The 27213-nt window shown below is 42.5% G+C and overlaps 2 protein-coding genes across 7 annotated transcripts in view; both read right to left on the reverse strand.

Annotated features, from left to right (window-relative positions):
* The window catches only part of Papola (poly(A) polymerase alpha), a 46620-nt gene extending 26119 nt beyond the window's left edge, over nucleotides 1-20501 (reverse strand). For 3 of the 4 annotated variants that reach the window (XM_005068350.4, XM_013112142.3, XM_005068349.4), the window contains exons 1-10: nucleotides 20277-20500; nucleotides 10120-10293; nucleotides 9245-9311; nucleotides 6580-6661; nucleotides 5096-5205; nucleotides 4471-4524; nucleotides 3236-3347; nucleotides 2487-2576; nucleotides 2257-2395; nucleotides 787-859 (exon numbers count right to left, since the gene is read on the reverse strand). In XM_005068350.4, coding sequence (XP_005068407.2) covers nucleotides 787-859; nucleotides 2257-2395; nucleotides 2487-2576; nucleotides 3236-3347; nucleotides 4471-4524; nucleotides 5096-5205; nucleotides 6580-6661; nucleotides 9245-9311; nucleotides 10120-10293; nucleotides 20277-20356 — 981 coding nt within the window. In that variant the 5' untranslated portion in view covers nucleotides 20357-20500. Of the gene's footprint in view, nucleotides 1-786; nucleotides 860-2256; nucleotides 2396-2486; nucleotides 2577-3235; nucleotides 3348-4470; nucleotides 4525-5095; nucleotides 5206-6579; nucleotides 6662-9244; nucleotides 9312-10119; nucleotides 10294-20276 lie in introns of all 4 variants that reach the window. The other variant, XM_040742530.1, reaches the window with a different exon arrangement.
* A 1978-nt stretch (nucleotides 20502-22479) lies between these two features.
* Nucleotides 22480-27213, reverse strand: part of Ak7 (adenylate kinase 7) — a 62428-nt gene continuing 57694 nt past the window's right edge. For all 3 annotated transcript variants that reach the window (XM_040742534.1, XM_040742533.1, XM_040742535.1), the window contains 3 exons: nucleotides 26857-27077; nucleotides 24052-24210; nucleotides 22480-22728 (listed from right to left, as the gene is read on the reverse strand). In XM_040742534.1, the coding sequence (XP_040598468.1) occupies nucleotides 22690-22728; nucleotides 24052-24210; nucleotides 26857-27077 (419 nt within the window). In that variant the 3' untranslated portion in view covers nucleotides 22480-22689. The remainder of the gene's footprint in view (nucleotides 22729-24051; nucleotides 24211-26856; nucleotides 27078-27213) is intronic.

Genomic DNA, 27213 nt, shown 5'->3' on the forward strand with positions numbered 1-27213 from the left:
GGTAGAACAGCTCTGGGCTGGTGAGACAATAGGCTGTTTAGTGACTACTCATCTATACACTTAGTTCATTCCCACAGAGGCAACAACAATTCACTCCTCCCAATGCCTTCAAGCTTAGGCAAATTGAAAGCACACAGCTTGGGGAAGAGCCCGAATAAATTAAAGTCTCTGGTATTGTAATAACAAATTTAAAAAAACATAATCTCAAAAATCTGTAAAGTTTTGATTCCAATGAATTCCTTTTATCAATTAATAAAGCTCATGTTACTAACACCTAAAAAGTATAAGCAGTAAATGCTGTCACTTTCTTAGCCTGTAACACATTTCTATATCTCTGAAGCACCTTAACATGTTTTTACAATTACAGCACAGCACTGCAATAGTGCTTAGGAGCCATCTGCTATATAGAAACACTATGCAAGAGCTTTCTACATCAAGCCAATTTTAACAAAATACTTAGATCAAATAAAAAAAATACAGGGATTTTTAGTATCCTTTTATTTTTTTTTAATCACAAACACCCACACAACTTTGACTTACAAGATAGTTCTCTATGGAATGAGTTGTTAGTGAAATCTGTGTCAACCGTGTACATTAGATGTGGTTTACAAGGTACATCATTACACTTCTCACACCAGGGAAAAATAGAGAGTAGGTCATCTAGCACAAGGGTACTATGAGTGGGTCCACTCATTTGTAAGGACTGGGCGGCCTCCTGGAAGTTTATGCAGGTGACTTTTGTTATTGAATAGTGTGAATTTGTAGGGGAAAAAATAATACACTAACCCTTGGGTCCCACACAGGCAAATTAAGATTGCATTCTTCAGGCTGTTTCAATAGCACTGGATTTGGCCATTCCCTGTTCAAAAAGATTGTAGCACTTGATAAGACTATTGGACATTAGCATCTAAACGTAATTTGTTAAACATACAGCATTTGTGAATGTGACCCTACTTCATTCACTGAGTTGGCATATACACCATAGCCTCTCATCCCTTTCCTCTATAAAATTAACCATTTGATGGTTTTCTCAAACTCATAGCAAACACCTGCTCTGCCACCAGAGAACTGATAAAGCACTATGCAAATAAAAAAGTTCCATCTCAAGACACCTAATGTGTTCACCTCAACCTTTAACAAGGTTAATACCAGTTAGAGGAAAAAAGATGCTGCCTTCACACTAATTCCATCCAAGGACACATGAGGAAGTTATTTCTGACTCAGTCAAAGAGCTAGGGTAACTGTCAAAGTCAACAAGCACAGTGTTTTTCATATATTAATACATATAATACAGTAATGCTAGAAATTCTAAGTCTCTGATCTTATCACACCTCACTCTATATGACAAAGGCAAAGCAACAGAACTAAACTGGAAAGTATCTAGTGAATTATAAATTATATCCAAGAAGTCTAACTGTTACAGACTACAAAGCAACAATTCTGATTTCACATGGAAGAAAGGAAGGAGCTGAAAATATAGAAGACAAATTTTTAAAATAATTTGATTAATCAAAAAACAAACTTTGATTAAAAACCTAAGGGAAAACAAACTTTTTGATTAAAACCTAACATTTTGGGTCAAATTGGCAGCAGTGTTTTGGGCTTTTCTTAAACCAAAATTCACCAATATGCACATCTTTATTAGGAAAGATTAATGACTCTCTCCTGGGCTAGCAAGTCTCCAAGTATCTCAGTCACTTAATGTATCTTTCTTTAAAATTCTTATAAAAAGTGACACCTTTAAGGTTTTTGCCAAGATATTGAACAGCTGAAAGTAAAAAGCAAAACGCAATCACAAAAACAATGGCCTATGGATTAAGAAGCATTCAGAATCAAAGTAGTGGTGTGTTTACGTTCTAACCAACCTATTAACACATCAGATGTCAGCACACATTACAGTAGCTGAAGTTCAGAGTTTATTTGGAGGGTAGGCTCACACATGTAGCATAGGTATTATCTGCCTTATGACCTTGGCAGAACTAGGGAAAAGAAGTGAAGTTTAGGTTTGCCTTTTCATATACCAAATCTCTTCCCAAACGGTAGCTGTATCTTGAACTAAAACTGGCTTGGCTTTTGTCGGTACTGGTGACTGAACACAAGGCCTTGAATGCCAGGCAAGCACTCTACCACTGAGCTACACCCTCAGCCCACAAACTAAAATTGGAATCTGAAACCAGCTGTAGAAATGTCATAGAAATAAGACTAAACTTCAGTGTCTACAATCAATTTTATTGTAATATAACTCTAAAAACATACCATTTAGAAAATACCAAGAAAAATTTATGTACAAGAGTTGATGCTATTGCATTTGGATAAAGCTGGCAAGTTCTTGCTACTAGCATAGCCCAGGAAACACCACCGAGGAAACCTAATATATTGGAATAGATGTTGTGCCCTGTTGATAAGGGAAAAGCAAAAAGATAAGTTAGTGTTGACGATAGAGCTTAAATGTTTTTAATAAGCTAGCCAACAAATTCTGAACTCACGTTTGGCCCACAGTTTGATGGCTCTCAGAGTTAACCTGAAGTTGTCAATGTTTGGTACTAGATGTAAAATCTCATCGGTTACCCTGCAACCTGATTAACAGGAGTGAGAGAAACAGAACATTAAGCCACCAAAGGTATGATAATGCCACTCAGTTTTCTAAGTCTATCCTCAAATTAAAACCTTGTATTTGGTAGAACGAGTATGTGATTAAATAGTTAAAAGGCATGAAATCAGATAGTTAGTTCCTGTCCCAAGCATCATCCTAAACCAAAACACACTGTAGTAGTTGTTCCCAATCTCAAACTTTTTCCTTTCCAATGCCCTGAGGAGTCAGTAGTCCACCTAAGCTTCCAACAGTCATCCCAAAGTACTGGCAATGAGCTATTCTAACATTTTTTTTAGCAGAAAGCCATTTTCAGTCATCTGATAACATTATAAAGCAACTATCAAGTGCAAATTAATGAAAGTTACACAGTAAAACCTCAATTACTAGCAGCATTATAAATGTCAGTCTTTTTAGGATCTCACATACCATCAATAACAGGAAAAACTAAGGTCAGTGAGCAAATAAACTACCAAACACTGCTCTATAGTCTACCAGGTAAAGAATGTTTTATTATAGTCATTATGCATTAACAACTGGCTACAATCAACTTCATTACAAAACATACATTTTTAAAAACTGTTGTTTACTATTTGACAAAAACATAACAACCCTCCAACTCCACAAAAGCAGGCATTTACATACCATTAAGGCTTCTTATGCATCTTATATCTAGGTTTTTAAGCAGACTGTCATCTCGTAGGTCCAAATCTTCTGGAATAGTCTGCAGTGCTAATCTTGCAAACAAAATATCAATCTAAAACAAAAATAAAATCTATATCCATATCTGTCAAGCTAATTTTAAGGCATTTCTATTTTTAAAACAAATTCTTAAAGCCCTCTCAACCATGAATGTTGCAATGGTTAAAATGGGTTCACAAGAAGCCTGCACTATAGACACAGACATACTAATCAGAGGCTAAAGCATGGGAATTGTGATATGGAATAGAACCTAACATATACCACATGTCATTTTAACTAAAACTGACTTACTAATTTTGCTAAATGCATACACACTGGAATTAACTTCTGGTTTAGCATCTGTAGGAGCCATAAGCTGGCTGCTTATTTAAAGGGGTAAAACATGAGATAAGTATTATGATGGGAAAGTTAGTCCCCACTGTGATGTTTGCCTCTCCTGCTGCTGGGGGATGTCACCTTATATTTTAATTAGTTTTATATTTAAATACTGGTCACAAATAAAAAATTACAAATTCAATTCTTAACGAAATTTAACATTTTTGGCTTCTAATTAAAATCAATAGCAATTCTAAAAACTAACCCAAGTACATTATTTAAAAAAAATAAGCAAGTTATCATTCTTTCAGTATTTCAAGTTTTATAATCAGCAACATTATCATCACTATTAATCTTACAATAGAAGATTGTAAAGTAACTAAGAAGCAGCCCTGCACCAAAAGCCTTGTGTGCACCCAGAGGCAGCACGAGAGGCAGCACGAGAGGCAAACCCCATGGCAGGGCACTAACTAACTAACTAACTCTCCTACCAGAGTACTCAAAGCACTGCCAGCTCACACAGCCCCCCCCCACCTTTCAAAGTGTCTAGGGAAATTAGCATAAAGAGCAAAGCTCCCTCCAAAACCAACTGTGTAAACTCACATAGGAACAAACTATCACAGAACTAACTGTTCTGCACCAGCTTGCAGTCCTGAGTCCTTTGCTTCAGCTCACACTTCCACTTGCTGTCAGAAAAGAACCTAACACATACACTCTATAAGAACCGGCACCCATCTCCATGACAAAATAATTGTTAGTATCAACCAACTCACAAATTCTTACTGGCAATCTAAGTTTTATCTACACTGACCCAAATCCAGGACAGTCCATACCAAAAGCTGCCTGCTAGGACTAGACCTTACCTCTATTCCATCAAAACAGAGTTTGATAACTGGTACAAATGCCTCTTCAACAGCCTGTGAGAGAGTGAACATGTTTAGTTCCTGAAGCTTCATCATAAGCCCACATACATGCTGCCACTATGTTTTCACAGTGTATCTGAGCTAGAGTCTTATTTAGTTCAAAAACTGAACTCAAACCAGCCATCCAACTGAAAATACCCTGAACTTCTGATCCTCCTGCCTCCACTCCCCAAGGTCCCAGATTACAACAGGTCTGCAGCTATTACTGTTACTTTTTAAAATGAGGTGCCTGAAATTGTTTCAACATAATTTAGCATAGTACCCAACAAAAAAATTCTTAGCAATGACCTTTTAACACTCAAAAATCCTTCTTTTCTGTGATAGGGCATGTGGCTACTCCTAGATTATTATTCAATATGTTTGCTTCTATTTCCTAATTTCTAAGGAGTTTACAAATTTATTATTCTAGTTTTGTTGTAAAATACACATGTGTATGCTGAGTGCTCAAAATGGCTACCAAATTGGAACAGCTCAATTAGTGATCCCTCTCCCTTTAACACAAATTTCTCTCAAAGGACTAAATAATATTTTTAATCCTTCTTTTCTTGCCCCAACATTTACATACTCTTAAGTCTTTTACTTCTTCTTGTAATTTCAATTTATCATAGAATGAGGTGAAAAAGTCACTCCGATCAACATGTCTTGGTGCAACACACAATGCATCAATATCAGCACCTTAAAAAAGAAAAATTCAGCCATCACACAGTAGTACAAAGAAACTGCCTTGTATCTTAGCATTAAAAGTATTTGACATTAATTGACAGGATATCAGCAAGTTCTAGAACTTAATCCCTCAACAAAAACAACCAATCAGAGGAAAGGGAATGCTAACTGAGAGGCATGCTTTTCTTCAGAGTGAGGCCCAGGACAGTCAGGGCCAGAGAAACCCTGTCTGAAAAACCAAACCAAAACAACAACAAAGCAGTTTTCCTCTATGTTCTTTTCAATAGTACACAGAGCTTCTCTGCTGAAAGAAGTAAACTAAAAACTTGAATGGAGCCAGCATTGGTGGTGCACACCTTTAATCCCAGCACTACCGGCAAGTTACCTTTTTTTTTGTATTGTCTTGGAAGCTGTCCTCGAACTCACAGAGATCCACCTGCCTCTGCCTCCCGAGTGCTGGGATTAAAGGTGTGCACCACCAACGCCCGGCTAAGTTACCATTTTTTTTTTAAAAAAGCAAATATTCAATGTGATTCCCAGTAGCTATGAACAAGAAAATGACAGTACTTTCTTAAAACTTTGACTCTCCTCATACCCAGTGATACTCTTAACAGGAAGCAATCTATAAAACCTGTCCACAAACCACACTGGGAGCTGCTTTGCACCTGCACTTCCAATACAGAAAATGTGGCTCACTCCAGTGGAGAGCTGAACTACACACTTAACTGCATTGCAGACATCAAGTATAGAAGGCTCCATCTCAATTTAAGACTCCTTAAGAATTCTTTCTTGGTAATCTAAACTTATGTATGTCATAAAAAACCATCATAATCTTTGCATATATGTTTTAAAGATGTATTTATGAGCTGGGCGTTGGTGGTGCACGCCTTTAATCCCAGCACTTGGGAGGCAGAGGCAGGCGGATCTCTGTAAGTTCGAGACCAGCCTTACCAAGCGAGTTCCAGAACAGCCTCCAAAGCCACAGAGAAACCCTGTCTCGAAAAAACAAACAAACAAACAAAAAAAAAAGATTTATTTATGTATATAGGTGTTTGTGTCTGCATGTACATATGCACACCAGAATAGGGCATTGGAATTCATGAGACTGCCATTACAGACGGTGTGAGCCGCTGGGCGTTGGTGGCACACACCTTTAACCCCAGCAAGTTCCAGGACAGCCTCCAACACAGAGAAACCCTGTCTCGAAAAACAAAAACAAACAAACAACAACAAAAAAGGTGTGAGCCGCTATGTGGGTGCTGGGTATGGAACTCAGGTCCTCTGGAAGAGTGGCCAGGGCTCTTACCCATTGAGTCATCTCTCCAGGCCCCAACTGTCATAATCTTAAATAAAATTTCTATTAACTCAAAATAAGTTATTACCTACCTTTTGTATGTACTCCTAGTCTGTAAGATCCAAATGTAAAAATTTTTCCTCCAACATTTTCAATTACAGATTGTGGAAGATTCTGTTGAACAAAAACAATGATTGTCAGTAAAGCATCAGGGAAACCACTTCAAATGATGTAACAGCTTATTTCTGAGTTTTTGTTAACATAAGTGTGTGTGGGAAGGGGTCCTTTCTGGTTGGTTGTTTGGAGACAAGTTCTTAACTGTGTAGCCAGGATGACAATCCACCTGCCTCATCCTGTAAAGTCCTGGAATGATAAAAATGCTACTGATAAAACAGCATTAATTTTGAAACAGCAGCAGGGTGTGGCTTATGCAGCAGAGCTTGCCAAGCATACATGAAGCATGAAATCCTGAGTTGATCACCTCCACTATCTACACAAAACTAGGATGGTAGCACACATCCTCAGCACTGGGGAGGCAGCAGAAGAGTGTCAAAGTTCAAGGTCATCCTCAGATCTATCTATCTTTCTAGAGGCCACCCAGCCTATAATATACCCCATTTCACAATACATAAAAACAGGTTCACCAAGATCACTCAATACATAAAGGTACTTGTTGGTCACTAAGCCTGATAACCTGGGTAACTAATCCTCAGGACACACAAGGTAGAAGGAAACAACTCCAGCAAATTATCTTCTGATCTTCCCCCACACCCACACACAAAATAAATGTAATAAAAGTTTGAAATAGGCCGGGCGGTGGTGGCGCATGCCTTTAATCACAGCACTTGGGAGGCAGAGGCAGGCGGATCTCTGTGAGTTTGAGGCCAGCCTGGTCTACAGAGCGAGTTCCAGGACAGCCTCCAAAACAACACAAAGAAACCCTGTCTCGAAAAACCAAAAAAAAAAAAAAAAAAAAAAAAAAAGTTTGAAATAAAAGAATTATGATCCCCCCCCCCATGATCTAGGGTAGCTATAGCTAAGACTACACAGACAAAGTTCAAAAACAATAAAAATAAGGGCTGGAGAGATGGCTCAGCAGTTAAGAACACTGACTGTTCTTCCAGAGGTCCTGAGTTCAATTCCCGGCAACCACATGGTGACTCACAACCACCTTGAATGAGATCTGGTGCCCTCTGCTGGCATGCAGGCAGAAGATTGTATACATAGTAAATAAATAAATTAAAAAAAAAACAATAAAAATAAAGACTACCAACATGTAAATAAACAAGAGTTTAGTTCAAATCAGGTATGGTGTCATACAACTGTGCTCCCAACAGGTTGAGAAAGAGAATCACCACCTCGGTTTAAAATATATAAACATGCATTTTAGGAACACTATCAATTTACCTAAAACCAAGTGACTGACTTTTCCTTAAGTTGATACCCTCTCTGTCCCCTGAATCTTTCTTCCCTTGGTTCTCCATCAATTTTTCAGCTGCATATAAATTAAGGATGCACTTTCTATTACAGCAGAAAAACTACTATTTATAGAACTTTTTAAGAAAGTGTCAAATACATTCCACACAGCTCTAAAAACTTTTCCTTTACCACTAGGCCTACCAATGGACTTCTGTAATTGTGTGAATGAGTACAGCTGAAGTGTCATGAATTCAGAGAAATGTCATACTAAACAATTATGTTCTGTTTGAGTATCTGAGTATCTAAAGCTAAAAATGTTTTTCAAAAAACAAATAAAGAGAAGGAAAAACACAAAGGGGACTAGAGATGGCTTAGTGGTTAAGAATACTGGCTACTCTTCCAGAAGACCCAGGTTCAGCTCCCAGCACCTACTTGGCAACTCACAAAATCTATAAATGTAGTTCCAGGGGATCTGATGTCCCCTTCTGGCCTCTTCAAGCACCAGACACATGGCAGGCAAAACACCCATACATATAAACAATTAAAAACAAACTATTCCAGGACTTTTAGCAAGACAGTTAAGACTCTCAAGTATGGTAGGAACTGAAACTAGACATGGAACATTCCAAAAATACAGTTAAGGCTGGGTTTTTTTTTTTTTTTTTTTTGGCTTTTCAAGAGACAGAAGCCCTAACTATACTAGAACTTGTTTTGTAGACCAGGTTGGCCTCGAACTCAGACTCCTGCCTGTGATGTGATTATAGGCATGCACCACCACCTCCTGACAATAGTAAACCTTTTTAAACTGCTTTTATTGTTTGATTAGAGACAAGGTCACACAACACAGCCCAGGCTAAGCTCAAACTCTCAATCCTTCTATCTCCACCTTCCAAGTGGTGGGACTGCCTACCAGTGCCATGTCCACCTTAATCGGGGGAATCCTCCTTGAAGTGATTCTTGGAAGAATGGCAGTAGCGCACAATTACTGGCTCCAACTTTAAAATGCTGTAACCAGAGAGCACTATTTTTTTTTTAAGTCGCTAATTTCATTTCTTGAAAACCATCTTAAGAGTAAAAAGAATTCCAGTGTGGTGGCACACCTAGTCCTAGCACTCAGGAGGCAGAAGCAAGTGAACTTCTGTGTTTTAGGCCAGCCTAGCACTCAGGAGGCAGAGGCAAGTGAACTTCTGTGTTTTAGGCCAGCCTGGTCTATATAGTGAGCTCCAAAGCAGCACATAGTTAACTCCTACCTCAAAACCCAAACAAACCACAAAAGACTGACTCCACTCAAGTAAGGCCAGCTGATAAAGAACAGCTGGGTCTGTGACATCACCTTACCTTGCTTTCACTGATTTCTCGTATCCATTCTTTCACCAGGTTATTTAATTTTCCCAAAATTAAAATCCTGTTGATAAAGCAATTATCAAGTTATTCATTATTACAGATTAAGTTATAAATAAGCCGCTAAATTTTACTTTTACTCTCATTTTTCAGACATTGTCTTTCTTACCACATAGCCCAGGTTGGCCTAGAACTCAAATCCTCCCTTTGATTTTTACTCAGGTGCTGGAATTATACGCATGTGCTAGCATAGTAAATTTTATGTATTTGTTTACGGATTGAGTTTTACTATGTCCTCACCCAGTCTCAAAATTCACATTGAGAGATCAGACAGTTGGTTATTCATTGGCACTGATACACTGGTTAAAACACTTCCTTTTCTCCTGACAATACTGCATTATAACCAAGAGCCATCAGAAATTATGATTTTTTTAATGTTATGTGTATAGGTGTTTTGACTGCAAGTATGTCTGTACCATATGTGTGCCTTGTACTGACAATGGCCAGAAGAGGGCACTGGACTCCCTGAAACTGGAGTTACAAGTGGGTGACAACTATCAAGTGGAACTGGAAATGAAACCCAGGTCCTCTAAGAGCAGCCAGGTTCTTAACCACTGAGCCATCTCCAGTCCCCATCAAAACATCTACACTGAGTGAGCTAAGGGCAGCTCAGCAGTAGAGCATCTGCCCAATGTGTAATGTTTAAATCAAGACTGTTCTGCTCCCCTACTCTAGGGAATCTCAACGTGTGTGAAACTAAGCATACAGATTCAGAGTAAGCTAACCTATGGAGTGAGTGGAGCATGACTCAAAACTCACTGAGTATAAGCATCTTACACACACAGATCACGCATACAGCACACACATCTCACCTGCGCTGCAGTTCCTCTTCTTCTTCAAAAACCCCAAAGGGCTTCAGAGTCTCGATGAGTTTCTGTGTGAGGAGGCAGTCAGTCTCCTTGGGGGCTGCTAAGCTGATAGGAGAGGTAATGCCATAGTGCCTCTGTGGCGGCTGCGTTTGTTGTGATCCCTGCGTTGTAACTGGACTAAAAATGGAATTGGATAAATTTTCTTTACTGCCAAAAAATTCTATGATTTGAAATTAATCAATATGACTGGAATAGGTACTTCAGTAAAATGTACTACTAAGCACCTGATCTTTATCAGGTTCCCCAAACTTGTATTTTTTTTTCTCTTTTTTCAGAGGCAGGGTTTCTCTGTGTAACAGTCCTAGCTGTCCTAGAACTCACTTTGTAGCCCAGGCTGGCCTTGAATTCATAGAGATCTGCCCTGCCTCTGCCTCTGCCTCTGCAGCAATGGGATTAAAGGTCTTACCCACCCACTCCTCAAGCACCGCAGACAGGAAATGCAATGCAATCCAGGCTAGCCATGAACTCTACCTACTTGCATTAGCCCCATAATGCTAGAATTACAAGCATGTATCACCTTGCTCAGCTCAAAATTTTTACTTTCAAAGACATTTTGCTTCACAACAAAATATTATCTCTATATACTTCAAAGTAATATATATCAATAAATTACTTCTTCTCCCCCATCACCCAGCCTTCAAGTTTCTAATTATCAAACATACAAAAGCTTGGAATGCTCCTGTCAAGGTCACTTTACCAGTGTACCAGGAGTCAGGTTCAGACTTATAAATCCACACAAAACTTCAATCCAGAGTCAGGCACAGTAGTGCACACCTGCAATCTCAGGGTTGAGGTAGAGGTAGACAGATTCAAGGTTATTCCATCATTAGACATCAAGTTAAAGGCCATCCTGGGCTACAAAAGATCATGTCTCAAAAAAATTTTTAAAAAATGGATAAAATAGTTGTTCATCCTAATTTGGGGGGAAAACCCCTTATGTCTACATTAGTCTCCATGCTAAAAATGATAGGGAGATAAAACATATGGCAGGTTGTATCTTTTTTTTTAATTTACCTCAATTCAAAATAGTCATCTAGCTACTTTGCTTCATCTAATTCAAAAACATAAAACATACATCTGCTATGCATATTCACACATGCACACACAAGCATACAAGTAGTAACACCTCATCTAATTCAAAATATATACAACTCATATCTTATGTGCAGGTACACATACACAGGTATACACAAAAGCATGGGTAAGCGTAGGCGGGCACGTGGATCATCATCATCATCTAATTCAGGTACAAACATAATAAAGTAAGTAAAATTAGGGACTGGGGAGATGCTCAGTAAATAACATCTAATCCCAGCATTTTTATGGAAACCTGCAAGGTGATGACCAGAGAACTGACCACAAGTTCACAGACCAGTACACAGGGCAGTGGCAGAAACAAGAGACCCTTCAGAATGAACAAAAAGGTAAGTACTCCTTAAAAACCATGGCGTGTGCCATGAAGAAAGCACATGCATTGAGAATAGTATATTGTGTAGGTAGAACAATCTCTCACAATTGAACAAAAAACAAATCCAGGTCCCAAACACCACAGTGCCTGTTCTGAGCATCCAAATGTCCCAGGGAGAAACACTGTTGTTAGATTTTAACATTAGAAATTAAATACAAAGCAACAGGTCTGAAGACATGAGCTGAGAGACAGAAGAACCCTTGGCCAGGAAACAGGAGACACTGCATAGATGGAAAAGAGAAATGAAATACAGTGCTAAAACCAATTTTAGACATCTTTTTGCTACTGTTCACGTGGTTTGGCTTTGTTTTAGTATGGGGTTTTTTGCTTTTTTGTTTGTTTGAGACAAGAGTTTCTCTGTGTAGCCTTGGCTGGGCTGGAACTTGCTTTGTAGATCAGGCTGGCCTTGAACTCTCCCAATTTACCTCAGGCTCCAAGTTCTGGGATTAAAGGCGTGTGACAATATGCCAGACTCCAACTTTCTAAAGGCATTTATATAAGCCCAACAAAGTCAGCTCTAGCCATCTATCAAGTTCTAACACTGAAAAATATAGTCTCTACAACATTTAAGACAAGGTAGACCTAATCTACAACACATTTTTAAAACAAAGATACCACAGTCCCGATAAATCCTGGACTCCTAATGTTGGAAATCAGAAATAGGTTGTGGCCCCTCTTACCAACAGATCCATTCACTTTATAGCAGCTACCCAATCAAAAACATGCTATCAGGCCAGGCGATGGTGGTGCACACCTTTATTCCCAGCACTCAGTAGGCAGAGGCAGGCAGATCTCTGAGTTTGAGCCTGACAAGAGCTAATTCCAGGACAGCCTCCGAAACCACAGAATAACCTTGTCTCAAAAAAAAAAAGAAAAGAAAAGAAAAGAAAGAAAAAAAGAAATGCCATCATTATGTTAAAAATGAAGCTTAACTTGCTGGCTATTCTTTATAAATAGACAACAGTAACTTATTTACTGTAACAAGTCCTATATACTTAAACATTGTTCAAGCAGTAAAAAGAAATCTAGGCAGAAAAGGAATAAAGAACCTTTCAGAGGTACTGAAATATCTATTTAATATTAATTCTGGGGGCTGGAGAGATGGCTCAGCAGTTAAAAGCACTTGCTGCTTACAGAGGACCACCAGAGTTCAGTTCCCACCCTTACTGGATGGCTTACAGCCACCTTTAACTAGCTCAGGGGATATCCTCTCCTGGCCTCTATGGTCACACATATGTGCATATACCCTCCCCCACACAGAGACAAAATAATTAAAAATAATCAAACAAATATTTCAAGCATTAATTCCCAGCCAGGTGTAATCTGAGCACTCACAAGACTGAGGCAGAAAGATCTGTAAGAATTTGAGGCCAACCAGGCCACAACCTAGAGTTAGTTCCAGGTTTTCACAAGGAATTTAGCAATAAACAATAACTTAGCAACAAGTAGCTAACCTAGAATTCTCTAATGATGGCTAATTAAGCAGCCATCACCTGTTCTATGGTAGTCAGGCTCAGGTTATTTAGCACATAGTTACTTTTCCATTTTACACTCATGCTGGCCAGGAATACTCAAGACTCCTGACTCAACCTGCTGGGTACTGGGACTGCAAACATGGGACACCATGCCTGGCTACAATATTAAATATTTATGAAGATGGGACCATCCATTCAGTATTTAGTAAGGAGCAGCAGAGGCTCAAACAAATGATTTAATAGGTTTTACCAGGACTGGAGAGAGCTCAGAGGTTAAGAGCACTGGCTGCTCTTCCAGAGTTCCTGAGTTTTATTCCCAACACACACATGGTGGCTAACAACCACCCATAATGAGATCTGGTGCTCTCTTTTGGCAAGTAGGTAGACATACAGGCAGAGCACTGCATATAAAATAAATAAGTAAATCTTTAAAAAATAATAGGTTTTACCCAAGGGGAATGAATAAAGTATGATGAAGCCCAAGTCAAACTGTCAATTCCAGGTCAATCATGCAGGAAAGACGCATAGTCATTCAATCAAAGGCTGGGTCACTTTCTCTCTCTTCCTAAGGGTGTTGTTTGGTTTTTTAATAAAAATGTATCACTTGACCGGGCGTTGGTCACACACCTTTAATCCCAGCACTCAGGAGGCAGAGGCAGGCAGATCTCTGTGAGTTCGAGGCCAGCCTGGTCTAAAGAGCTAGTTCCAGGACAGCCTCCAAAACAACACAAAGAAACCCTGTCTCCAAAAACAAAAAACAAAAAAATGTATTATTTGATTTTATGTGTTTTGCCTATGTATATATGTGCACCAAGTGTGTGTTTAAAGAGTCAGAAGAATATTGGAAAACCAGAGCTGGAGTTACAAATGGTATTGTGCTGACATGTGAGTGCTGGAAACCAAACCTGGACCCTCTTCAAGAGCTACTACTGTACTCTTAACTGCTCTAACCCAAGGGTGTTTCTAACTGTCCCTTTGCTACAGACTCAAAAGGGGGAGGGGCACTCCTGCATCAACTTCCCAGGACAACCTGAAAATGAATGGAATGTGGAGAAATGTAAAAGTGCACCAGAATAGCCAAAGACAGTTTATGACAGCAATGAATGTGAATTTCATGTAGTACACCGCCAATGTTTCTTGTGGTGACTCAAGCCTGTAATCCCAGCATTGGAAGGCTTAGGCAGAAGGATTGGAAGTTCAAGGCCAGTCCAGACTACATGAACACTACTGTCAAAAACCATAAATATTTTTTTTTGTTTTGTTTTGTTTTACAAGACAGGGTTTCTCTGTATTGTTTTGGAGGCTGTCGGTCCAGCCCGGCCTCGAACTCACAGAGATCCGCCTGCCTCTGCCTCCCAAGTGCTGGGATTAAAGGCGTGCCCCACCATCCAGCAAGACAGGCAGATCTTAAGAGTTCAAAGTCAGCCTGGCCTACCCAGTGATTTGCAGGAAAGTCAGGGCTATATGGTATAACACTGCCTCAAAACAACAACAACAACAAAAACAATAATAGTAAGCTTTTTATCAATTGAGAACTTCATATACCCAGACAATGTATTCTGATTATATTCATCCACCATTGTTCTCCTAGCTCTTGCCTCCCCAGATCTAGCAAGCCCTTTCTCAAAAATAAAAAAATAACAGATCCTAGGTTCTACTGTATGTAACACAGTACATTGTGTCCATTACAGTGAGTGATATATCAAGTACATGTTCCACATACAGTAAATGTCCTAAATGTTCTACACACCAAACTTGAATTTTTTTCCCACTGTAGTAGGGCTGGAGGTACTCCTCCACTTAGCCACATCCCTAGCCCTTGAAAACCTTATTTCGCCTGGGTGGTGGTGGCGGTATACGCCTTTAATCTAAAGCAGAGTCAGATGATCTCTGTGAGTTCGAGGCCCACCTGGTCTACAGAGGAGAACAAGGTCCAGGACAGCCAGGGCTACACAAAGAAATCCTGTCTCAAAAACCTGGGAAGAAATAAAAATTAAACATGTTTTAAGCTTTTTCTTTTTCATTCTCTTGGGGTTTTTTGTTTTTGGGTGTGTGTGTGTGTAGATTTGAACCCTGTCCTGTTATAGACCAGGCTGGCCTCCAACTCAGAGATCCACCTGCCTCTGCCTCCCAAGCGCTGGGATTAAAGGCGTGCACCACCACCACCACCGCCACCACCGCCCGGCAATTTAACCAATTTTAAAGGGTTTCTTCTAGCTATGAGAAAACACCATGATCAAAAGTAACTTGGAGGAAGTTTGTTTCTGCTTACAGTTTAGAGTCCATCATGAAGAAGTCAGGGCAGGAACTCGAGCAGGAGCCTCAAGTCAGGAACTGAAGCAGAGGCCATGCAGGAGCACTGCTTACTGGTTTGCTCAGTCGCTTTCTTCTATACTTCAGGACCACCAGCAAAAATATGGTACCGCCCACAGTGGGCTGAGCCCTCCCATTTCAGTCATTAACCAAGAAAACGCCCTACAGAGTTGCCTACAGGCAATCTGATTCATTTTCTCAATTGAGGTTGTTTTCCCTGGTAATACAAAAAATCTAACCAGAGCAGAAACATCATCACCTACTATGTCACTGTGTTGAACATTATGAGCTGGTACTACACAATAGTAAAAAAACTGTTGTGGACACTAAACATACAGAATTAAAGGCACAAAGAAATGAGAACTAGCTAAGCATCCTAATGGTCTTGTTTTCATGGAAAGTAAAACTTTTAAATGAAGGCTAACTGCTAACAAAGTTGACTCACCAAGTATGAAATGTTCTACTTACTCAAAAAAATTTAAGTTATCAGCCAGAAAATATTTTTACCTTGAGTAAAAAAGATGAAGGTGATCAGGAACTAGGAATGAAGCATAATCATAAACATGTTTAATAGAAAACAGCACTCCAAAAACCATAATCAGCATTTACTGAGCAAGCAAGCAAAACAATTCTCTCACAACATTAACCTCCAATCTTGAAGCTGGGAAGATGTCTGCTAGTCAAGTACCACACACAAACAAACCACACCATGAAGATCTGAATTCAGATTCTTAGCTCCAAATGTCTTGTAACCCCAGTCCTTGAGGGGGAGGGAGAAGGCACAGATGGATCCCTGGAGCTCATTGGCCAGCTAGTGTTGCTGATTTCATGAACTCCAGGTTCAGAGAGACCTGTCTCAAACAAGAAAATGGAAAGCAATAGCAGAAGACATTTGATGAAAACCTCTGGCGTCCACAAGAATGTGCATAGGTGTGTTCACCCTCACCTACATATAAATTTGGGAATTATTTTTCCAAAGATCACCTAAAAACACCTTTTCTCTAACTTTCTGTCCCCTGCCCCACTCTTCTTCCATTAGTCTGCTTCTGTTGTTTAATACTGCCTTGCTTTTAAATTGTGTGTTTAGATACTTCAAACACAACACACTAAAAGTTACAGCCTTAAGGAAAATATAACCACTATGTGTCAAAAAAAATGGTTCTGTATATTATGCCCATCCTGTTCAGACAATTTTTTCTTCTTTAAATCCACCAGCTAGACCATACTTAGAGCTCACACACCAGTCTGGTCTATAGACAGAGTTCCAGGACAGCCAGAGCAACACAGAGAAACCCTGTCTTGAAAAAATACTCAGTTTTCAAGTCAACTCATGCAAAGTGCTCCTCCTCAAAATTACCATTCTCCATTCTATTGCCACATCATATTAAAAAGACAATCTCAAGGGTCAAGCTTTCATAAAAATTAGCATTTTTCTTTACACTACTACTGGTGATGAAACCCAGGACCTCATTCCTGCCAGGCAAGCTCTCCACTGAGCTACATACCTCCCAGCTAAAGTTGGCATTAAGCCTCAAGAACTTTGGAACCACAATTCCAGTCTTAAAAGGCTGAGACAAGAGGACCACAAGTTAGGGGCCAGCCTGGATGACAGCAAGACCTAGTCTCAAAAAATCAAAAACCCTCATCAAGAAAGGAGGCTGGGGCAGCAGAGGAAGAAGGGAACAAGAGATGGTTAAGGGATGAACAGAGGTGCATCATACACGTGTGTGAAAGCACCACAAAGACACCCATTATTTGTAAAAATAAAAACAAAAAACCTTTCAATGTATGCTAATAATAAACTGCTGTCTTTCAGCTAGACTCAAGTCTCTCTCCTCACTTTCAGTGCTGAGATTATAGGTATGCATCGCCCTGTACACTTCAAATGCCTGCACCATAGGATTCCTAAGGCTCAAGCAGCATTCCTCAAGCCTGCCTTACACCATCAGGGCAAACACAAAGAGCTAAACCTTTCTTTCACCATGTTAAAAGTGATGGCCAACTACCTTCCCTCCTAACCAGCAGACCACACTAAGTAAGCTACAATGTGTCCACTAGCAGGACCTTTGACTCCAGGCAAGCCCTCCCATTCTATTCCTAGTAAAAGCTCCCTTACACACTCAACAAAACTACTGTCTTCTCTAAGTCTCACTGAACAGTTCTTCCAACTTCAACAATATGCTGAGAGTGTGACATGAATGCCAACACTGATAATGGTACAAATGATTCGGCCATTAGCATAAGACAAGAATTGAATAAAATGTCCGTGATACGTACTTTGCATTAATGCAGTGGTTCTTTATTTTTTTGTTTTGTTTTGGTTTTTGGTTTTTTTTTTTTTTTTTTTTGAGACAGGGTTTCTCTGTGCACCTAAAACTTACTCTGAAGACCCAGGCCTTGAACTCAAGAGATTTTGTTTTCAGGTTTTATTGGTTTTTCAAGACAGGGTTTCCCTGTGTAGCTTTGGAGGCTGTCCTGGAACTAGCTCTTGTAGACCAACCTAGTCTCAAACTCAGAAATCCGCTGCCTCTGCCTCCCAAGTGCTGGGATTAAAGGTGTACACCACCAACGCCCAGCTTTGAACTCAGAGATTTGTCTGCCTCTACCTGTATTAAAGATGTGTGCCATCACCACCTAGCTAATAGAGTGGTTCTTGAACCAACAAACTACTCACCTTAAAGTACATCTGGAAAAGTCTGGAATTATCTGTGTGGTTGCCACTTAGAGGAAGTTACTAGAGTAAGTAAGGCTGCTGACATCTACTAAGCAGAGGTCAGAGATACTATCAAATACCCTAGAAGATACAGAAAGACTGACCTCCATAAAAGGAATTATATGATTTAGATGTCAACAGCATTTAGGTGAGAAACTCTTCATGGACTTCCTAGAACTTTCCAGTGTTTTTTAAAAGCTTCTGTTTTCTCCATAACTTTTCACCACTATAGCAGAACATTTTCCAAGTTGCATTTGCAATTACATTCAAAATTTAGACAAAATACATCTACGAGCACAATGATTCTATCCCTCCGGAACAATCCCAACTTACATGCCCAAATTTAACAGCCACACCAAAACCCACACTGGATGTCAATCAATCAAAAACTATCAGGAAATAAACAACCCAACACATCAAAGGCACCAAACTAAGGCCCAATGACACCACAGCAAAAGAAGACAGACAAGCCATGCATGGAGAAATGAGCTTAGCAGTTACAGGGGCTCTCAGAAAGCAAATTAAGGATGAGAAGGCCTATCCTCCTGAACTTTGATTTCTTGTATTATTAAAGAGTCCAAGTACTCTCTGGGTTAAGACAGGACTGCTCATGAGAAATTGGCTGTAGAGTTCAAACCCTATGAAACAAACCATAAAGGAGCTATCTGCATGACAATTTGTCTTGGCTCAGTCATTTTACACATCTGAAGTAACTGGCCGGGCGTTGGTGGCGCACGCCTTTAATCCCAGCACTCAGGAGGCAGAGGCAGGCGGATCTCTGTGAGTTAGAGGCCAGCCTGGTCTACAGAGCGAGTTCCAGGACAGCCTCCAAAGCAATACAGAGAAACCCTGTCTCGAAAAACCAAAAAGAAAAAAGAAAAAAAGAAAAGTATGTAACTGAAAGTTTCCATAACGTTTAAGTGCCCACACTCGTCTTTCAGAAGTGTACTGATATGGAAATGCATAGTCTCCTTCCCGCCAGCATTCCCAGGCGTAAATTACTTAACATTATTTCTAATCTGCAGTCTTCCTTTAAGGTGTGCATGCATCTTTTTTTCTTACTACTGATGTATCAGAGAGAGCAGTCAGCCAGGTGTGGATGGCACAAGCCTTTATTCCTAGCACTCGGGAGGCAGAGGCAGGCAGGTCTCTGTGAGTTCGAGGCCAGCCTGGTCTACAGAGTGAGTTCCAGAACAGCCTCCAAAACAATACAGAAAAAAAGGACAGTCAACATGAGCTAATACAAGGTTACCACGTGACAACACACCAACCATTCACGTTTATATGAATCCCACTGAAAAACACCAAACATGCTTCTTTAACCTCGTTCCATGAAGAATGAGTCAAAGGGAACTTTGTGGATTGTGCATCTGTATACTGTAATTAGTGAACCCTAACATCTGAAATGAGGCGAGGGTATGAGAACGAAGAGCGCATAAACCTCATTTTTAAATTACGTACAAATCAGAGAGATCTCTTAGTGAGGCTGTGTCCAAATTACTGCCTCTCCTGTTATGAAAGAAAAGTAGTCGCACAACCTAAGCCTTTACACCAAGATAAAGTGAGCAGAACACAAGCGCTCATCTACTTTTCGGATTCCAACAATGGGCTTGCTATTATCTTTCTTACGAGAACGGGAGAGGGGAAGAAAGAATCAAGGGAAAGTGTGTAAAGTAGATCCAGTGGGAATAAAAGGCCGAAGTGAATTAGCTCAAAGCCTACACTCGGAATCACAACATGAGTGACCCGAGGGCCGGAAGGATCAGGAAGTGCGCCCGAGCACAACAAAGCCGGGAAGGCGCCGCCCGCAGCCCGGCTTTCGGGAGCAGTCCCCGGCCCGCCAGCGCGGCCTGCACCCCGGTCCCTGTTCCCCACCCGCTCCAAGGAGGGAAGCGGAAGTGTGGGACTCGGGGGGGCAGGCCGGCGCCATGGTGAAAACCGGACAGGAAGGGGCCGGGGGGACCGGGACCGCCTGACCGCCAGGACGCGGTTCTGCTCCTGAGCCTTGAGGGGGAACCCGCGGCCAAGGGGCCTGAAGCCGAGGCCCCGACCGCCCGTGCGCCTCCCCTCCCCCTCCGCCGCCCCCGGGGCCCGGCCGGCGTGCGCCTCACTCAGCACGCCAATCACTTACAACGGCATCGTCTCCGGCGCCGGCACCGCCCAGTCACTTCCCCCCCCCGCGACCGCCGCCGCCGCTGCCGCCCTGGGCATGATCCACCGAGGCGGGAGGGACGGGGGCCTGCCTCAGCCCCAGGGCCAACCCAGTCCCGCACCCGCGCCCCGCCGCTTTAAGCGCTTCTCCTCCTTCCCCTTCGTCCTAACATGGCGCCCGAGCGCTACCACAGCAACGTTCTAGAACCGCTGACGCCGCCACGCACAAGGAGCGCGCGCCTGCGTACTCGCCGCCCGGCGCAGCACGGCCTCACGGGAAATGTAGTTCTTGAGGCGACCCAGCACGGTCGGTCTCCCCACCCCTCCTCCCCCGATCTCACGCTGTCGTGGTGGTGCGTGGGATTGGTGCGGGAGCCTCTGAGCGACAGGCAATAAATAGTTCCTTAGCGCGGCGACGCTGCTTGTCGTGGCAGATGAGAGTGAGGCGGCCGGGACAGCAACGAGAAGGGGGCGCGGCCCAGACGGTCGCCACGTGCGGTGCCGCCCAGGCGCGGGGGATGCCTGGGACCGTGGGTGGTTGGTGGCCTGCTGTTGCCTGGCTGCTTGGTGGGAGTACTGCCTGCTGCCCAGCGTTGGGAGGCTTAAACGCGATAGTGCCCAGCACAGAGCCTGACCCTTAAGGGTGACTGTGCGTTCCCTCCCCTGACGAAGTCCTTCTGTGTCGCTCAGAGATGTGTTTCTGATGGCAAATGAACACATTTGCAGGGCTGGGGATTCTAGACTATGGCAATAATTAAAGTTGACAGTAACCGTTAGGATTTTGGTGGGTCTGATGGTTTTGGTTTTATTGTTTCATCTGTTTTTCGAGACAGGGTTTCTCTGTAGCTTCGGAGGCTGTGCTTGAAACTCGCTCAGTAGACCACACTGTCCTCGGACTCAGAGATCCGCATCTCTCTGCCTCCCAAGTGGTTGGACTAAAGGCCTACACCACCACTGCTTAATCGTTATTGTCTTTTTTTTTTTTTTTTTTTTTTTTTTTTTTTTGGTTTTTCGAGAAAGGGTTTCTCTGTGGTTTTGGAGGCTGTCCTGGAACTCGCTCTGTAGACCAGGCTGGCCTCGAACTCACAGAAATCCGCCTGCCTCTGCCTCCCGAGTGCTGGGATTAAAGGCGTGAGCCACCAACGCCCGGCCGTTATTGTCTTTTTTAAAATGTTTTTTGTTTTTTGTTTTTTTTTGTAAGCAGGGAGGTGGTGGTGCACGCCTTTAATCCCAGCACGTGGAAGGCAGAGGCAGGCGGATCTCTGAGTTCAAGGCCAGCCTGGTCTACATAGCGAGTTCCAGGACAACCTCCAAAACAATACAGAGAAACCCTGTCTCGAAAAAAAAAAAAAAACCTGTCTTGAAAAATGAGAGAGAGAGAGAGAGAGAGAGAGAGAGAGAGAGAGAGAGAGAGAGAGAGAGAGAGAGAGAGAGAGAGAGAAGGTTTCTCTGTAGCTTTGGAACCTGTCCTGGAACTTGGAACTCACAGAGATCCACCTGCCTCTGCCTCTACCTCCCGAGTGCTGGGATTAAGGGCATGTGCCACCACTGCCCGGCAACACCTCTGGTTTTATGTGATAGATTGGCATATACTTCTAGGTGTGGATATGTTCTTGTCTCCCTGCTTAAGAAGAACTATTAGTGGTGGCACACGCCTTTAATCCCAGCATTTGGGAGGGAGAGGCAGGTGGATCTCTGTGAGTTCAAGGCCAGCTTGGTCTAAAAAGTGAGTGCAAGGACAGCCAGGACTACACAGGTTTAGTTCCTGCTTTCTGGGGTGGGACTTCCTTTTGCTATTCCACTCACAGAGATACACCTGCCTCTGCCTCTTGAGTGCTAGGATCAAAAGTACACACTACTATTGCCTGACAAATTATTTAAATATTTAAAGAAATCTCATACACACATATGCATTAAAACTAACCTGCTTAACCAATAAAAGAAATCAATTGCTGGGGCTGGAGGGATGGCTCAGCGGTTAAGAAATCAATTGCTGGCCGGGCGTTGGTGGCGCACATCTTTAATCCCAGCACTGGGGAGGCAGAGGCAGTCAGATCTCTGTGAGTTCAAGGCCAGCCTGGTCTACAGAGTCAGTTCCAGGACAACCTCCAAAGCAATACAGAGAAACCCTGTCTCGAACCCCCCCACCCAAAAAAAAAAAGTTAATCTCTGGGCTACATGTGTATGTCTTATCTGTTTAATTTTCAAATATTGTTTCAATGAAACTGGTCATTCATTGCAATATAGCTTTTTATGATTCTACTTTATTAAGATTCTCCCCTGACCCACCCCCCCAAAAAAACCTAGAAAAGCATTTTCAAAAGCAAATTTTAAATTACAAGTTTAACTTGAGCTCTCCCTCTGACACTCCATGACCCAACATTGATGAATCATTACTGCGTTTCAGGATTGTTCTTGAAGAGATACTCTGCCTACAATAGAGAGAAAGCAATTTAGTTTTCATGTTGTAAGTCTTTGTATGTGGGGGAGGAGGGTGAGCATGCACAGCAGGGTACGCCTGTATCTTGGTGTGCACGTGGCAATCAGAAGACAACCTCAGGTGTCACTTGTCACCTTCCACACCTCGCCTGAGACTGGGCCTCTGTGTACATCAAGTTAGCTGGCCTGTGGGCTTCTGGGGTCCCTCCTGTCTCTGCCTCCCACCTCACCATTGGAGGAATACTGGGATTACAGACATATGCTATAGCTCCAAGCTTCATAGAACTTCTAGGCAGTTGAACTCAAGTCCTAGTGCTTTGAGTAGCAGGTCCTTTACCCAATAAACCATCTTCCCAGCCAAACATTAACAATTTGTGCTTTCGGTGTTTACAAGTTTAAGGGAGTACATAAATCCTTTCCTTCCAAATAAAAGATTAAAGAATTTATATAACAATAGGCAAGAGAGCATGGATGGGAAATGGCACATGAATCCTCACTCCCAGCTGAAAAGCTGTTAGCAGCTGATCACTGCTGGGGAGGGGTCAGGTTTGTTTTTTTTTTTTTAGGGACAGAGTTGATGGTGGAGGTTGCCCATGTCCCTAGGGAAGCACTAATACCACTAAAGTGGCTTATTAAACAAGAGCCAGGCGGTGGTGGCTGTATTCCCAGCACCCAGGGAGGCAGAGGCAGGCAGATCTCTGTGAGTTTGAAACCAGCCTGGTCTACAAGAGCTAGTTCCAGAACAGCCTCCAAAGCCACAGAAGAACAACCCTGTCTCGAAAAACCAAAAAAAAAAAAAAAGCACGAAATAAATAAAAGGATGTGAAGTTGGAAGGGGGTATGGGAGAATGTGGGATCTGGAAGGTGCTTGAGGCTACAAGGAGAAAGTAGGACCAGATTACACTATATGTGTATATGAAGTTCTCAAAGAATATATTTAAAGTACATATTTATTTTTACAAATGAATACTCAAAGGAGGAGAAAGAAGAAATCTCACTGTAAACCATGAACATTTTAGAAGCGATTTCCTAAGCAATGAGATGTGCATTTTCTCAAACTTAGTGGGTTTTCTGTTAAATTCCAGCCATACTTCAATTTTATATTTTAAAAAATCTTGAGGCTAGAGAGATGGCTCAGCAGTTAGGAGCACTTGCTGCTCTTGCAGAGGACCCATACATGTGCTCATAGCCTCTTATGACTCCAGTTCCAGAGAGTCCAGTGCCCCCTTTTGGCCTCTGTAGGTAATGCACACGTGTAATGTACACAGATACATAAACAGATAGACCTTTAAAAAACTGTTTTAAAGAAGTCTTACCAGGAAATCCACGGGGTCCTCAGGTCTCACCTTACAGCACTCGTTGAGCCCCTGCATCAGCGTGGGCATCACGTAAGTCATCAGGTAGTTTCTCAGGGGGATGGACTGGGCCTCCAGCAGCTCTCTCTCTTCTCTTTTCACTTCCTCTAGCCGTTTATTCTGAGGACGTAGAGCACAAGGGTGTGGGGAGACGCATGCCGGGTCAGAAAAACAGCAGCACGGGAGCGTTTTGTCACTGCTGTCCCCCCACAGCACATGAAGACTAGCCCCTGCTAAATGATGTCACTGGGACATTTCCAATCAGCAGAACAGGATGTAATAGTACACTGAGAAAACCAACCAGGAGCTAACCAGCTTTCTCTCTTTTCTGCTCTGTGTTTTAGTTTTTTATTCCTGTGCCCTTTCAAAGCTTATCAAAAGCCTTTGTTGTTGCTCATGTTCAAAGTGTTGGGGTTTATTGGGGCATTTTTAAAACATAGTTTTTGTTCATCCTCTTCCTGCTCCTCCTTCTTTCTCCTGTTGCTCTTGTTCATTTGTTCGTGTGTGTGTGTGTGTGTGTGTGTGTGTGTGTGTGTGTGTGCAATTGTGGTTGTGTATGTGTGACAGAGGACAGTCGCAAGTGTCATCAGGAATGCTGTCTATTACTTTGAAACAGGGATAGGATCTCAATGACCTGGGCCTCATCAGTGAGGGCAGGCTGGCTGACTACCCAGAGATCCTCTTGCTTCTGCCTCCCCAATGCTGGGATGACACAAACAGGCCACTATGCCTGGAGTTTTGATACAGGTTCTGGGTAGCGTCACGGAAGAGACAGACACACGGCTTTCATACTGCCATCCTCAGGAGCAGGAGGAGTTCCTGTAATAAAAGATTTTTTAAAATTTTCAGTTAATCTATGTATATATGTGTATGTGCCATGTGCGTGCAGGTACCCAAAGAGGCCAAAAAAGGGCACTGGATCTCCTGGAACTGAAGTTATGGGTGGCTGCCAGCTGCCTGTTTTGGATCCTAGAACCCAAACCCAAGGTTGCCGGAACAGCAGCAAATGATCTTAACTGCTCAGCCACTTCTCCAGCCCCCTCTCCTAGGAACTTGGGTGAGGCCAAACTAGGAATTGTGGCTTTGACACAGAAAAGAATTTCAAGACTGACATGTTGTTGGGGAAGGCTTTATCAAAAATATCAAGAAAGGCTCAAGCAAGAGAGTTTATGGAGAACCTGAGAGATCAGAGGGAAGTGTCCTACAGGTTCCTCAAAGGGGACTGGTAGTGAGTCGTAGTACCAATAGCCATAGCAGGTCACCAGCTCTTGAGCTACATCTCAAAAGGTTGTTAAGAAACTTTATTTTGTTTCTTCTTCCTTTTGGTTGGAGAAATTATAGGGTGACTGCAGAAACCATGAGGATTTCACAAGGAGCACACATCCTTTCCCTGGAAACGGAATTTCTGGTGCGATTCCTAGAAAATTTTAGGCTTGTTGCTGGGGAAGGCCTGCAGCCAGACTTCCTAGTGAGTGGCTCTTTTCCTGTCTCATTTCTCCAAGGCTTTCCCTGTCTTTCTTCTCTGCCTAGTGACAATACACCTCAGCATACAAAGACACCTGTGAGTACTCTCTGGAAGAAGTGTGTGTCGCAGAGTATTCCTTTACACCGTGTGAAGATGTGTCACTGTGGTTGGTTTAATAAAGAGCTAGATGACCAATAGCTAGGCAGGAAGAGATTAGGCAGGACTTCTGGGGACAGAGAGGTCTTGGGGAAGAAGGCAGGTTACCAGCCGGACACAGAAGAAGCAGGACAGGCAGAAGGAGAGGTTAAAAGCCACAAGTCATGGGAGGCAGAGGCAGGCAGATCTCTGCGAGTTCCGAGACCAGCCTGGTCTACAAGAGCTAGTTCCAGGACAGCCTCCAAAGCCACAGAGAAACCCTGTCTTCAAAAACAAAAACAAACAAAAAACCACGAGTCATGTGGCAGTATATAGATGAATAAAAACGGGTTAATTTAAGTTATAAGAGCTCATTAGAAACAAGTCTTAGCTGAGCCACGCTTTCATAATTAAAAGACCTTGTAAATCTAGCAAGCAGCACTGACTGGAGCCTGACGTGGTGGCTCACAACTGTAATGCCAAGCAATTGGAAGGGTGAGGCAGGAGGATTGCTATGAGTTTGAGACCAATCTGGACTACATGGTGATCGAGAGGCCAGCCTGGGCCACAGAGTGGGACCTGGTATCCAAACAAACAAAAACTGATTCTTACAGGAAGTGGTAAGGCAGATTTCAATGCTAAGTTTGGAAGCGGAATCACTCAACTGAAGTGAATTTAGGAATGAGTACAGTGAGGCTTCCCACCTAGGCTGGACCAATAGACAGCTGAAGGAGAGCCCCAGCACAGGGTCACCTTGCAGCAGTATTGTGCATTCCTATGTATAGTGACAGATGTTTGCAATCACTTTATTATTTTATGTGCATGAATGGTTGCCTGCGTGTATGTCTGTGCTCCACATTCTTGCATGTGTTGCCCACAGAGACCAGAAGAGGGCATCAGATCCTCTGGGACTGGAGTTACAGACAATTGTGAGCTGACCCGTGTATCCTGGAACTCAATCCTGGTTGCTCTGGAAGAGCAGCTGGTGCTCTTTCCCATGTTACGACTTCTAATAGCAACAGCTGCTTGGTGGCACCAGGTAAAAACACTGTGCATGACTTCCTTAAACAGCACATGTGACGAAAGGAAAGCTGTCTGGAGCATTTCTCCGCTGGCCCAAGCGCCTTTGCCTCCCGGGTCCCACTCTTGAGCATTCCCACACTCACCCACTCCTCCCAGCGGGCAATCCTCTCCGCCATCTCCACGGCCTCCTTGTGTTCACGTTCTGCTGTCTCAGCAGCCTCCTTGGCCAGACGCTCCTCCGCGGCCTTCTTCTCCATTTCTGCCTTCTCTTCATCTGTTAAGCCATAATTCCGAGGCTCCCCTATCTCTTTGATGAGCTGTTTGATAGCAAGTCTGTTCTGGGCATCTTCGAGTTTTCCTACATCTTTAAATGACAGAAGAGAGGAGATCTACACACAGATTCGAGGTGTGTCTGTGATTAGAAAAGACACTCTACGTGTGTGTGCGTGAGAAGTGGTCACATCAAAGTTGCATTTTCTGCCAGGAGTTGGTGGCACACG

Source organism: Mesocricetus auratus, unplaced genomic scaffold, assembly GCF_017639785.1.
Source record: "Mesocricetus auratus isolate SY011 unplaced genomic scaffold, BCM_Maur_2.0 Super-Scaffold_15014, whole genome shotgun sequence".
NCBI classification, from domain to species: domain Eukaryota; kingdom Metazoa; phylum Chordata; class Mammalia; order Rodentia; family Cricetidae; genus Mesocricetus; species Mesocricetus auratus.